The sequence below is a fragment of the Numenius arquata genome, chromosome 5, assembly GCF_964106895.1.
Source record: "Numenius arquata chromosome 5, bNumArq3.hap1.1, whole genome shotgun sequence".
Taxonomy (NCBI): domain Eukaryota; kingdom Metazoa; phylum Chordata; class Aves; order Charadriiformes; family Scolopacidae; genus Numenius; species Numenius arquata.
The window spans coordinates 41,882,541-41,897,811 of NC_133580.1; the positions used below are offsets into that span (position 1 = coordinate 41,882,541).

At 35.8% G+C, this 15,271-nt stretch overlaps 1 protein-coding gene across 3 annotated transcripts in view; it reads right to left on the reverse strand.

Annotated features, from left to right (window-relative positions):
* Positions 1 to 15,271, reverse strand: part of FSTL5 (follistatin like 5) — a 291,423-nt gene that overhangs the window by 209,031 nt on the left and 67,121 nt on the right. For all 3 annotated transcript variants that reach the window (XM_074147435.1, XM_074147434.1, XM_074147433.1), the window contains exon 3: positions 9,250 to 9,498. In XM_074147435.1, coding sequence (XP_074003536.1) covers positions 9,250 to 9,498 — 249 coding nt within the window. The remainder of the gene's footprint in view (positions 1 to 9,249; positions 9,499 to 15,271) is intronic.

A 15,271-nucleotide genomic window follows, 5' to 3' on the forward strand; every position in this document is an offset into this window, starting at 1 on the left:
AATCATCTTTGTGGCCCTTCACTGAAATCTCTCCAGTATACCCATGTCTCTTTTGTACTGGTAAGCTCAGAAATAGACACAGTACTCCAGGTATGGCCTCATCAGTGCTGAGTAGATGGGAAGGATCACTTCCCTTGATCTGCTGGCAATATTTGTCTAATGCAGCCCAGAATACTATTAGGCCTCTTTGTCACAAGGGCACTTTGTTGGCTCACCCCTTTAACTTCTCATCATATCAGTCCTATGCTACAGGGTCCCTCTCCCATTATGGTCCCTTGTATGGAAGGAAAGATAAAAGACAGCTGCACATCATCTGCTTGTAGAAAATAACACTCAGAAATAACTACTATTGGACAGTTGAACCAAATGGAAATTGAACCGTAAACTTGAACTTTATGCAGTATTTCTTATAGTAGAAGGTGAATGAGGCACTTCATTGAATACGTAAAACACAATGCCTAAGAATAACAATTCAGAGCAAGAATGAACAATATACACACTTTTAATGAAAAAGTTTTCAAGGTTTTTTTTGTAGGAAATATTATCCAGGTTTACCTATTTGGAAGAACTATTGTACTATATTTGGCAAATACATAGGAGTTGTAAGCATTTGTGGAACTGCTCATGCAAACACAGTATTTCCATTTTATGCCAAAAAAATCACTAACACAGCTTTCTTTTTTCTCCCCTTAAGCACTCTTTCCTATTTACTCAGGGAAAGAGGAGGAAAAAAACCCACCAAAACCAAAAACACTAAACGTAGTTTCATTCAAATTCCTGAAATTCATACAGCCTTTAAGTAAAGCATGTTATCACAAATAGGCAGTGAGCTGCCATCTACACTAAGGAAATAGACAATCTGGGTAATCATATCTACATTTAAAATGCTGCTTGACTGATTCAGTGACTTGATACAAGACTTTAGAATGCAGCTTTGAGTATAAATGCAGCTTCTTTGAATAGATCCAACGTCATTACTAGAAGCAGAAAAAGTTTTAAAATTCAAATTCTTCTACCAGTGAAAATCTGTGATATCCACAGACCCACTTCTTTGCATGGTAACAAACAGCACTGATGTCCCTCCAAGCAATTTTAAATTTCATTAAGTCTTGTACAGAGATTAACTAGAGAATACTAATTCCTCATCACTATATGAATGCAGAATACATAATAGGTTAGAGCTTATTAACATATTTATTCCAGTGTTGAAAGAATTAATATACAAAGATTGGGACTGCTCTAGCTACTGAAAATAAGAGATGTCTTCAGCCAGTCAATAAAAAAAAAATCCTGTATTTATAATGTGTTTGAGGCTTGTCACTGCCCCATCCTACATTTCAGAAGTAGGAATTTAATTCAAAGGAAGTAAAAAGATAATAGAGTTCTAGGCTTTATTTGCACAGTGGTAAAATATCACCAACAGTAATCCATGCAAGGTATGTTCAATGTTTAGTTTTTACATTAAACATGTTATATGCATGTTCTTACAAATATCTTACACTCAACTTCACTCTGCAGGTTAGTAGCAAGTATTATATACATAAGCCTTGCATCTCTGCTAGTTAAGGCAATTTAATACAACTCTGGGCAGTTCAAGAGAGATGTTTGTGACAAATCTTACACAGATGCTTGAGGAAAAACAATGGCAGACTTCCAAATCTCATGAGCAGGACAAAGACTAGACAAATAGTGCTACAAATTAGGTCATGGTTTCAAAGGGCAATAAAAAGAACCAGTTTTCCCTTGGTTAGAGCATCACTTTCCAACAAAAAAATGCTGAAGGAAGAATAATATATACCTGCCACTAACACAGAGTGGTAAACCACTGTTTTGTATGTGCAATTACTAATGTTAATAGTTAAAAACATATATAATCCCTGCATGAAGCCATACTTAAGAAACTAATCTTAAATCCTAAGTGCTGCACTAAAGTGAACATATATAGATCATGGACTGAATTCCTAATACAAATTGAATAATTTCTATCCTCTATCAAAGAGGTTTTGAGATCAAGCCAAATCTTTCTTATTTCTTAGTCTTCTGCTAGAGTTCTGAAAGATTTTTCATATTTCTTTTCATGATCCAGTTTGTGTTTAGTATATATCTAGAGTGATAGTTAAAGCTTGACAGTTTATCAGCAGCAACCTTAAGGGTGTATGCTATCTGCAGGAATTCATGCTTTCAGAAAGAGTGTAATAACGATGTTTTTGAGAGCTTCAACAGAGAAGCCAGAGAAAAAAGCAAAGACATCTTCGAAACAAGTTCTGTTGCAATGAAAGCACTGCATTAGAATGTTATTCAGATTAACATATCCTAAATTTCTTTTGAAAGACTGGGTAGCGATTAAATAATAAGTGTTCAAGATTTATATTTAAGACCGTATGAAATATTTCCTGAAGTGATATTGGTAAGACAAAGACTTATATGATTACTTTTGAAGTATATGAACATCAAATCAGATGAAATAAATGTCAGTGCTGCTAAATGAATGAGCCAATATTTTAGGAACCAGTCTAAGACCACACTCACCTAGGGCACAAATCACACACACAAAAAAAAGAAAAAGAAAAGAAGAAAAAAAAGGGAAAATCTTTGAATTAATCCTGTTGCAGTCACTTGAGACACTAGACCAGTGCTCTAGATCTTTTCTGTGGGCTACTGTTAGGATTTAGTTCACTTCAACTTACTTCCCTCATCCTTCTTTCAAAATAAAAAGCCTATAGCATTTCCACTAGTATCTACAAAGTCTGTTTGTGAAATCCTACATTGCTTTTACTCATGAGATCCACTATGTAGAAAACAAACACCAAAGCTTGTTTTTAATTTGTTCCTGCTGCCTTATTTCATAATTTTCAATTCTTTTATTGGAATACAAGATAGTCTACTCATATCCATCCTCAGCATGTCCTGATGATTTTGTAAGCCTCCTTCATGTCCCTTATATGTCATTTAGTACTTTTGGTCATGACTCAGTCATTCCTGTTGGCATCTGAACTTTTTCGAGTTTGCTCATACCCCTTTTGAATTTGTTCACAGTCAGCTTTTATCCTCACTGCCCTGAACAACTTAGGATCAGCAACAAACTTTCTTAGCTAAGCTTCTACTTTCAGGAACAGATTGAAAAGCAAACATTATAGTAGTCCTCAAAAATCTAGCCATTTTAGTAATATTAGTAAGAAATCTGAAGCTCATAGGCAGCTTAACATATTTTTTAATTGGTGAATCTTTTAATGAGACAAAAATAAAAAGAGAAATAAAATATTGTTAACATCATAAGGATGCTACAGAAGCTACTTCCAAGTAAAAAGCTTATATATGAAGTAACCTTTATTCCAGAAATAGTCTATAAAAGTCATAGCACATAGGAGTGTTACATTCCTGAGGATTTCTAGTAAATTACAGTTTGTCAAAATGATTGAGTGTATCACTTTGTTTAGAAATAGATTTAATGTAAAATGTTCAAGAAGCTTAAGGGTGCAAAGAAAATAAAAGATGAAGTTTGTCATGAGCAAATCTTTAGTGTCTTATTTTGATTTATTGACCTAGATTTAGGAAAATGAAGTAATTGAAGTTAACACAAAAACATAACTGAAGCTTATTTGACGTCCAGTGTGGGGCATTCACCACCCAGTATGTTGTCCAACAGAACTTTTTAGAAGCCGAAGAATAACGCCTCCAGACTTCTGAATTCAGCACAAAACCATTCATTTCACAGTGCCACTTCACAGAACAAAGATAGCGGTGGAGGCACCAAGTAAAGCAATTCTAGTCCATTTGAATCACCGTCCTCTGGGGCTTAAAGCTATAGCTAGTGACAGCCAGGAAAGCGTTATACAATAGTATCAAGCACAGCATAAGCCAGATGGTCAGATTTGTTTTCTCGCACAAAACACTAAGCTGCTCTGAAACACTAAGTGCATGGCTTGAGAACAGCCAGGGCACTGGAAGCAGAGAGCATGCAGAGGCCACCAAGCCAAAGAACTATGTAGTCAGCAAGCCAACAAATGCGGCGCTAAACCAGAACGGCATCAGCATAAGACTTCCCAACTCACACCGTCAATATCAGATTTAATGAGCACTCTAGTATTTGAACTTAGATTTTTGTCACTAGTATTTCCTTTAGTTCATCATTCATATTTCCTCTTCTTCCCACCACTGAACACACTGTCCTGGCGCTCAATCATCTCTCTTTTCTCCTTGATATACTCGCTCCTTACCTGCACTCCATTATTTCCCGTCTTTTGCTTTCCCTTTTCTCTTACCTTCCTCTATATGCTATTCACGAATTAAAAGCTAATAAAGCCACAAATATGATAACCACCAAGACTAAGTAAACTAGCAGCCAGACAGCTGCTCTCTTCCCCATTCCTTCTTCATTCCTTTTTCTTCCTAAAGAGTTCTTCTACATTCTTAGAATAATCTTAAATATTTTAAAACATTTGTAGTCAAGGCCTGAGAGCACCTCTGAAAGTAACTGTGGAACTTGCATTCACTAACATCCAGTCAGAGGACACTGGCCTGCACAGGTTGGAAATAGAGGTATTTTCTATACCTGTTGCGTCCTCTAATATCCCTTTTCTCATGGTCTAAAAGTAATTAGCTTCTCTGCAGAATGGAAAGCTTGTGTACAAGTCTTATGAGGAACATCTGAGGGAGCTGGGATTGTTTAGCCTGGAGAAAAGAAGGCTGAGGGGAGACCTTACCACTGTCTACAACTACCTGAAAGGAGGTTGTAGTGAGGTGGGGATTGGTCTCCTCTCCCAAGTAACAGGAGATAGGACAAGAGGAAACAGCCTCAAATTGCACCAGGGGAGGTTTAGATTGGATATCGGGAAAAATTTTTACACTGAAAGGGCTTTCAAGCATTGGAACAGGCTGTCCAGGGAAGTGATGGAATTGTCATCCCTGGAGGTATTTAAGAGGTGGGTAGATGTAGTGTTTAGCGATATGGTTTGGTGATGGTTTTTGTCAGTGTTAGGTTGATGGTTGGACTCTATGATCTGAAAGGTCCCTTCCAACCTAGGCAATTCTATGATTCAAAGGGTCACAGTCAACATCTAACTAAGCCACTAAGGAAAATCATTCAGTGTCTGATGCAAGACATCATGACATGCCAATAAGCAACTGTTGGAAAAAGTAAAATAAAAGTGGAGAAAAAGTAATTTCTAATTTAGGATAGCCATTATCTTGATCCATGTCAAAAACATACAGTTTGCATAACAATCAATCATCAGGGAAAGATAAAGAGATACTTAAAACTTCCTACTTCAGTTACTGTTGTATGCCTGTGTTCAACACATATTTGAGAAAAGTGTATGATTTAATTTAGCATGAGGCAAAAAAGATAGCAAGTGACAATGAAAAAGGAAGTAGTCCAATGAATCTGGGCATGTCCATGCCAGACAGGAATGGGAAGAACAGTCCATATACTCTATTAACTGTTCCAAGTTTACCTCCATGACCTGTCAGCCTACAAAGGGACAAAACCAAACCAAAAAAAAAAAAAAAGTAGCTAACAGTGATAAATAAACTACATAATAAGCAGGTAAGGAACAAGAATCTGAAGGTTTAGTTTAGAAAACCAGCATATCAGGAGAGTATAGCATTGACATAGGTAGCTTTCATTTACCAAATGTTTTAGACATAGCTCTTTGTGAAGGATTTGATGTTTTTTGTCTGTGTTGTTTCATGCACTTAGGTAAGACAGACATTTCCCAGTGATGTTAATGGAATTTCAACATATAAACCAAAGACCTCTTTAATTTAGCAAGTCAATCCTTAAACTCCACTGATCATGTAATTGCTTAAAAGGGCAATTTTCAAACTGTTAAGTAGAACTCATGATCAACTATAAATCATTTGGTTACAAGTTGTATTATTTAAATAATTATAGCTACTTAGCTGCTATTGTAATGTTAATCAGGTACATAGAACATTTGCTTATAAAATTTTGTTCTCCAGACACAATGCTAAAGTGTTCTCTGGTAAGCTTACTCCTTCAAATAAGGTATATTTCTCAGCTTCTCTGACCTTGAGCTCAATACCCAATCTGTCTAAAACTTAAAATTTATCCATGAAGAAATATTTCCCCTCAAGAAAAAAAAATAATTAATAAAACCCCTCAGCCTACTATGAGGATTTTAAACCTAAAAAAACCAAAACCATGACCTTGTTAGAGATAAATGTAAAGCTTATAATGGATAAAATTTACAAAAAATAAAGGAAAAAAAAAAAAATCAATAAAGTGACCAAGTACACAGTTGTTTGATCTGAAAAATCAGCTGATTAGCAACAAACCAGAAAGCAAAAATATTTAATGGCAATCATCATATATATATAGGCATTGTTGTCAAAGACTGCTATATCATGTAACAGCATCTTGTGGGCATACTGAATCTCTTTCCCCTCCTGCTCCCCCAGTTAATATTAGCCTTTATTAAAGAATTCTGTGAAAGACTAAATAAAATGGTCAGAATGTTTGTTTTCTGAATGTAAGATCGGTTTTCAATGTTTCTGTTTTTGGAAGCAGCTCACTGCAGTGAGATCATTTTTGCTAGAGAGTGATAACTAAACTAATGAGGACACGTGGCAGTGCCCTTCCGACACCATTGATAGCGATTGGGTTCACCTTCTTTGTCCAGGAGTCCCACTGTTGAGAGTTTTTTTCCTACTAGCTTTTTAATATTTTTGACCTGATAACTGGCAGGACTTCAGCCCTACTGAAGGCAATCTACTAGTAGCTAGCTCAGAAGTGTTTTATAAAAGGAAGGAATCCCATGAAGTTAGTTTGAAGTCTTCTGGCTCCTTTACCATACAAATATAGTGGATGATGGAGGACATATTCAATGGTCAATGGCAAAAATGCTTTAACTTCACTGTGCTGTACTACAGCAATGAATGAGCTGAAGTTAACAAGGTAGAAATTTAGATTGGCAAAATCTATATATACCAAAAAAATAAGGGAAAAATAACTGTCCCCAGACTCACCTGTTTAACACCACCGAAGTCTCATATAATGAGAGACAGGAAAGAAAATAAAATATTTTACACTATTTGTAGGCCTCTGGTTATAATGCCCAAATTACAAGATTTGAGTAACTTGATAAGTAAGTTTTCAGAAAGCAACTCACAGCAAGTCACTAGTCCTTTTCTGAAGATTGTCACCAACTAAAGGAAAAACCTACTTTTTTAATACAGCATCTAAATTAGGTGTCTGAAGTTGAACATCATTCAGATATTCCCTTGTCCACTACAATAGATATGAAACTAATGTGGTAAATTTAAAACAAAGATAAGCTAAGAAAACTTCAGACAGCATTTGGATATTTCTAGCTAAAGTACTGTCTCACTTTCCATTGAAGTAAATACAGCTCACTACATTTCCCCCCCTCAGAAAAAGAAACACTAGTTTTTCACAAACATGCTCTGAATTTATTTGTATTGTAGGTAGCACACAGAAGAACTGAAATTAGCACCAAAAAATTAAGAATTTTAGTGTCTATTACTGCCATTTTTTCTATTAGAGTACTGTATCATCAAAAAAGTTTTTTAAAAGAAATTGTGACTGTTAAGACACAGGACAGAAGCATTCATGTTTTGTTGTTATTGCACAACCCATTCCTTACAAGCCCCATACGCTAGAGTCCTAAAAAACAAATTTTAAGTTTTCCACTACCTCAGAACACATGCTACTTAAAGCCTCTATATTGTGATGATATATCAATTTTATACAGTGTCCACATTTATCTTGAAAAAAGGTAAACCTTCACTATTACAAGTGTATTTCCCATCGCAAGATTTCCGTACGCACCCCCTTTAATCTATGAACCCCTGTCCCTTAACACGTTTTGATGAAGTTGCTGAGCTTAACACATCTGTTGAAGGAGGCAAAGGAGGAAAGGCACCTCACACTGACAGTCACCCCTTTTTCTCAACAAGAAACAACTATAAAGCCCAGTTGTGCAAGCATTGTATTTTTTTCTTTAATTAAGTCCTTCAGAAAAAATAATTTTCTTTTTGTTCCCCCAACCTCCCAGTATTCAACTATTCTACTACAAAACCCTTCGTAATAATAAAGATATTGGTATTTGTGCATGATCTGGGATGTATGAGTTTGGTAAAAAAAGCCAAACTCTTCATTTAAAGGACAATTATTCAAACATAAATGTAGGGAAAAATTCAACTTTGAAAACTTTAAAACTGATTTCATGTGAACAACCTTATACTAGAATGCAATCTTGAAAATTCAGATTAAGATTTAAGTGAAATATTTCAATATAAAGGAATGTTCCCTACAAAGGTGAATTTCATTTAATGGAAATATTTCAGACTTCTTTCTCTGATGACAGTAGTTATTAGTTGCTATTAGTGAGAATGCAACTATATCCACAATGTATAACGATGTTAACAAAAAAAAATTAGACAATCTTTAAAGAGAACATGAATTAACTCAACCCCTAGGGAGACTCATAAAAAATGGCCTTATTTAAATTCCGCCCCCCCACACCACCACCACCAAAAAAGCCAACTGCCAATTTTAACCTGTAAAAACATGCTGCAGGTCTGTCAAAGTACTCATAAACATGCTTAAACAAGGTCTGTATTGGCAGAGTTCCAGAAACCTGAAAGGTGTGCTCAAATTACATAAAACAGAGCAAGTTGCAATTTCTGACATCTTCAGTATAATATGCTTAACAAAAGGTATATCTCTCAGCATTCAGAAGATTAAAAAGCAGCTATTAACTTGCATACTTTGGTTAATAGGCAAGTAAACTCTTCACTGTCCAAATTCAAAGCAATCAAGATCCATTTAGCCACGAACAAGCTGCTCGTCTATCCACTTTAACACCAAACACGAGCACAGGTCCCGCAGCCCTACAAAACCCCTCTGAAATCCTAAATTCTGTTTTTCCTGTAACAGAGATTAATATCCTTTGGGCTTTGGGAATGTAAGTACATTCAGATGAATGAGGTCAACAGCCACATTTCTAAGACAAGCTGATGTGGATCGGTTTCCAAGAGACAACCAGTTTATTCAGGTTAAAAAGGGGTGATGGCCCAGAGCACTAAGTACAAATACAAAGAAAAAAATAATCCATAAGATATCTCTGGAGTGCAATCCTTACTGTATTAACTTTTTGACTCATTTATTCACTGTACACTTGGTGCAGCCTGTACAGAGCTTTAACTGCGCGGCTTGAAAACACATACCTGATCGCAATATTCCAGATACTGTTCAGCTGTGCTTACCTTTGAAGAAGCAATCTTCATTGTGTACAATGGTGACCTTTTGTTTTTTCAGACAGGCAGCCCTGTGCACTTCGCAATGGTTTTCATAGTATTCTCCATCAGAACCGCACACGGGCTTGTAATGTGGCTTGCAGTGCTCCATGCATAGACACTCAGCTTGGCCAGTCTCCCCGTTCACAACGCAGTGTCTACCCAGACCACAGTACTTGTTTTCACATGACCCAAAATGGCCATCTTGACCCATATACCCTAATAAAATAAAATAAGAAAAAAAAAAAATCAATTACATTTTGTTTAATTGCACCCAAGATGCAAACATGATTGTATTATGTAAATGAAGTGAGGATATGTCCTTTGTTACATGCTTGACTAATGATTAACGTAGGTAAGCCTGAAATGAAACAAACTTCATCTCATTAACACGACTAGGTATACTTTCAGTCATTGTCATGTGTTCGATTAAATGTAATTAAGAGCAACATCTAGTAACAATACAAGATTTACCCTTTGTTTAAAAAAATTTAAAAATCATGTATTTTAATGTATATTGAAGTTTGCCACCTTAAGACTGCTATGCTATTGCATGTAACAGAACAATGCATTCTCTAGAATTTAGAACACAAAATATCTCAAGTTGGAAGGGAACCATAAGGAACATCGAGTCCAACTCTGTACTTCTCGCAGGACTACCTAAAACTAAGCCATAAGACTAAGAGTGTCATCCAGATGCTCCTTGAACTCTGGCAGGCAGATAAAATATACATTCACACCTTGAGACTGATGTACAGGAATAACTAGAGCTGGGGCAAAACTCTTGATCAACATGGAGAAAAAAAAAACACCTCTGTGCTGGCAAGACAATGATATTTCAGGGAACAGATGGAAGAGCAGGACTGATACATCAAGTGAATGGTGGCTTGAAGGTGTCAAGTAAGTCTCTAGTTATATTTCAATGAGACAAATGGGATTTGGATAACGAACAGGGTTTTAAGAAGGCTGCCAGCAGAGCTAAAGGAGTTTCTGCTGGCCACAATTTCCACTTCCTTCTGCTCCTAGAACATGGAAACGAATTGTCTACATTAGGCTACCAAATCCATCCATCTACTTTCTATCCTATTTGTGCTGCTGCCACCATGCAAAATAAGTACTGTGGTCAGTAGCAGATCTCTAGGTGAAAGGGGAAGTTATGTGCACAGTAATACTTCCTTAGAATATCCTCAGTTTCCATCCTGGCTGTCATAGAATGAACTATGCAGTCACTTGTTGGCGAGGGAAAGTGTACAACAAGAAAAAGCCACAGAATTGTTAATTGCAATTACCAAAACCTCAATTATGTAAGTGTTCCAATACGATAATTGTGTCCTAAAATAAGTATGAAAATACTAAAATGTCTCTAAATGCAGGAACAGACACTGCCCTTCACAGTTACTACCTTTTATGCTCTTGCTGTACACTCCTAATCTCCAGAACAAACAAGAACTTGATCCCCAAATACTATATATGCCCAGTATTATAATTCCTTGCAATACTTTCCTCATCCTCTCAGTCTAGCTGAATGATACTTGGCTGCTCCATAAAGAAACAGTATGAACAAACAAATGGCAATGCATAATTTGGTAGTATTAGATTCATTTTCTGAAGTGAAGAGCTAACATAATATCATGGTTTGATGCACATTACTTCTAACCCCTGAGAATTTACATTTTTCACTTCAGCGGCAGAAGCAAATTCTTACGACTTTCTTCTTAAGGCTACAGGTGTATTAGACCTAAGACAATAGTACTTTGATTCTTTGCTTTCTCATACAGCACAACAGTTCTACAGACAAGAGTACTACAGAAAGCACACAACCGTTAAATTTGGCTCTAATAGGACAAATGCTTTTGCTGTATTATTTTATAACAATTTGAGCACAAAGTTGAGAGGACTACGTACTCACCTCAGATGTTGTACATCTGATATAAATACACTACAGGAATTTTTATATACGTGGATGAAACAGTACAGACCAGGCTGATGGTGGGTTTCACTGCTCATGCACCAAACTGACTTGAAATGGGCAAACCCAATTCAACATTAAAAAATTCCCCTATTTTTTAAAAAATATTACTTCTTATGCAAACGTATCACCTCTATATACAAGCAACAGACATTACTTAACAAATTAATGTAAATCCAGTTTCCTTCTACTACCGCTAACCTCAAAGTCCTGCAATGTCCTAGAGTACTTCACAGCACAGGTCATGTACACACATTACAGAATTATAGGACTCCTTTGAAGTCATAGAACTGTTGCAGTTTGAGGCCAAAGTCCATAAATTATTATTATTTCTGCTTTCTGAATTGGAAGATAAAGATCTCAATCTGACAACAGATCTGAAATGCTGAGAGGTGTGTGGTTACTCAACAATGCACCGAGCTGTATATTGCTCTGAAAGTAGAAACCAATTTAAAACTTCACTTGGGACTTCATTTTAGTACTATAATTGAATCTGATGCCTGAATGCAAAACAGCTACTTTCAGATGAGGGAGAATGATTTGCATAATATATATTGATATTTATAATATTGGTATAAGTCAGCGTATACCAATCATGTACATCAGTAAACAAGCACGGGGTTTGCCCTAATGAAAAACTATATTACTTTGTTATGAAATGCTTTATAAATGTCTCCATTTTACACCATCAACTATCCCAAACCAATACATATATTTACATACATCACTGCATACACAACTCTTTATCGAAGCTGATCGTAAAATTCCCACTGACCTCAACAGTGGCAAGATTCTTTCTTCTATCATAGTCTTTGCCTTAAGTTCAGCTATTTTTAATGCCTTCAGCATGTTTAACAAGCACTGTTCCGTCCTGTGCTGTTGTTAACTTAGGAACTTGGAGATCTAAAGTATTTGATGAAAAGGAGCAGCTATGCAGTGTTTCAAGTGTTTCAAAGTCCATATTTAAGAAAAAACAGTTTAAATGTTTATTTTTAAAAAGTCCACCAACTAGTGGTTACCAAATTACTCATATCAAAAAATAAATGCAATCCAGGATATTTCAAATGAGGTGACAAAATGTTCACAAACATAACTTTGACACAAATTTGAACTAAACATGCATCCAATTCTGAAAATGTAAATAAACCAATACTAAATAGCTACTGGGAGACAAAAATAAATGGGTTAAGACATAAATAAAATTTTTTTAAAATAAACTAGTGACACAGAAATCTAGAAACTTTAAGACTACCAACAGAAAATAAGGTTATATGTAATGGCATAGATTTGATCTTCATCAGTTAACTCTAAATACTAACTTTATTGTGGAGGAACAAATCAAATTAGCAAAAGGTACAGAGCATACGCAGTCGCCCTGGATTTTTTTTCTTTCACGAGAGGAAGTGCTAAAGCACTAAGATCTGCAACTGAATAATAATGAAACAACTGCAAAGAGGTATTTTAAGTACTAAAGAGAGAAGTTTTTCCATGGATACTCATGTTTCCTCTTTACATTTCTGAGGAATTATTAATGAAATATCAGGACAATCAGACTTCTAATTCAGAGAGGAATAAGCCAGTGAAACAAAGGAGATACTAAGCTGTTCAAAACATCTGGTAAGGGGCACTTACTACCTATGGATAAAAAGTCTTAGCTCACTGCCAAATAAGTCTTTAAAAATACAGAGATAAATATCTGATATACAAAGAACGTTTGTAATCATAACAAGGTTTAGCTGATAAACGCAAGTAAACCACAGCTTCATTATATGTCTGAACCACTGTGTTTGGTTAGACAGACCTGAGTGCTTGCTCTGACTGCTAGAGGTATTGCAGGGTGTTCAGGACTCTCACCTAATATACTTTTCATCACGTTGCAGCTGTCTCCTTGTCCATACCATGGTAGGAAGAATGAAAACTCAGTCTATAAACTAGCCCTCAAACAAAACCAGCTTCTGCTGCTTTTCATTGTTCCAGTCCAACTTGCCAGAATCACTATATTTGGCAAATCCTTCATTTTATTTTACGTTTCAAAAAAAGGCAGTTCCTTTAGGTAGCAATAATCTACATCTTGGAATAGAGCTGCTTCCTGTTTAGGTACAGAGCTACAGGAATCTTGTCATTATCAAACAAGAAAACAGTTTTTTAAGCCCATATGGGCTGTGAATTGCAGCTATTCATGAAACAACTGACTATTGCAGTACCTCTCAGGAAATCACCACAATTACTTTTCCTACATGGAATTATTATTTATGGTGGTATACTTTTGATAAGGATAATGAAAGTTTTTGGGTTTTGTTTGTTTGGGTTTTTTTTTAAATGCCAGAATACATAAGTCTCCTGTGACAAAATTGCCCTGGATGCAGCACCCATTCTACAGACGAGCACCACCACCACCACCTCCCCCTAAGTTATAAAACAAACAAACATTGAGTTTTTCTGAAGGCTGTTCTTTTATCTAAGCATTTAGATTTAGAAAGTAAACTTAGATTCTTGTATTTGGAATCCATAATCCAGTAATTTAGTAGAGAAGATTGACAGCCTAGCATATTCAATATTAAGAGACTGAGAACAAGTAAGTCAAGACGACAGTCTACCCATGAACAATAATCTTTTTCCAGCAATTTAATTGGTATTGCTTATGTGATGATAGGCAAGTGTGCATGTGTGAAGTGCCACAACACAACAACAGGAAACTGAGCACCCATATTAGCTATATTAGCATACTCTGAATTTTCAGCCAAAAAAGTGTAATACCTATGCATTCTGAGAGTGTCTATAGTACTATGGAAAACAAAACATACTTTCTTCAATTTGAAAGTAAGTCAGGAAACATTTAAATTATCATAGCCTTAAGTTAAAAATCCCCACACTTTAAGAAATATCATTAAAAATGCATTATGCCCAAGACAGCCAAAGAAGTCACCTAGCTTTTTCAGGTTTGCTTGAAACTTAAACTCTAAACCGAAATAAAATGAAAGAATAAACAAAAATAAAAGAAAAGTCAAAGCAATTTCTCATTCTCCATTTTTTTTAAAAATAAAAATTCTTTTAAGACAAATTGTAATAAATATACTTTCATGATGTCACTTAGGATTCCTCATACATGTTTCCTGGCTAAAGACCAGTTTAACAGCACCCAAAGTTGAGCAAGCCTTAGGTCACAATTGCGCCATTTACACTTGGGAATTAAGTGGATATTTTAGCATGCAAAAGGCTTATGGGAATATGTACTTTTTCATTTAACTAACCAGTTTAGAGAAACCTTGCACATGAAAACTGGAAATTCATGAGATTGGGAATGACCACATTCTTCAGTTGGCCCTAGGCTGGAATGCACACAGGCCTTCTCTCTGTTGAGTTCTCGCTCACAAACTCAAACTTTTTTTTCTTCCCTACCAATATAATTTGCATTCATGGCTTATAACTTGCAGCATTATATACGTATCATCTAAAATGAAGCAGCAGCTATTTTTGGAGACGATACATCGATACCTTGTATACAAATAACTGATGCTGATTTCTGAGGTCAACAGTCCCATGTCCCATTCCCCTCCCCTTTTAAATAAAGGGATTCTGTTAATGTCAATTCCAGCTCTACAGCTGTAGTTTTGTTCAATATACTATCTATGAAAGGCCCAACCAAGACTGTAATCCTAATGTTGGTAAGCGTTCAGTGCAGCCTTAAGCTTCACATGAAGTAGAAAACTCTCAGGGAGAGCAGTGGGGAGAAGAAACAAACAAAAAAAAAAAAAAAAAGAGGAAAAGAAGATCGATTACCATCTACCATTAACACTGTAGGGCATTAACACTGAGCACAACCTCAGCATCAACTGTATCTGCTCATAAATATTAAAAAAACCTCTAGATTGTCTGTCTTTTTTTTCTTTTTTTCCAAGCAGTAGTATACTAACAGCAGTTCTTGGACAAATTTTGATATCACTAGCAAGAAGAGTTTGTAATTACACAGACTGAACATGACACTAACTCTGCGTTACTCATTATCCAGCACTCTTCGTATAT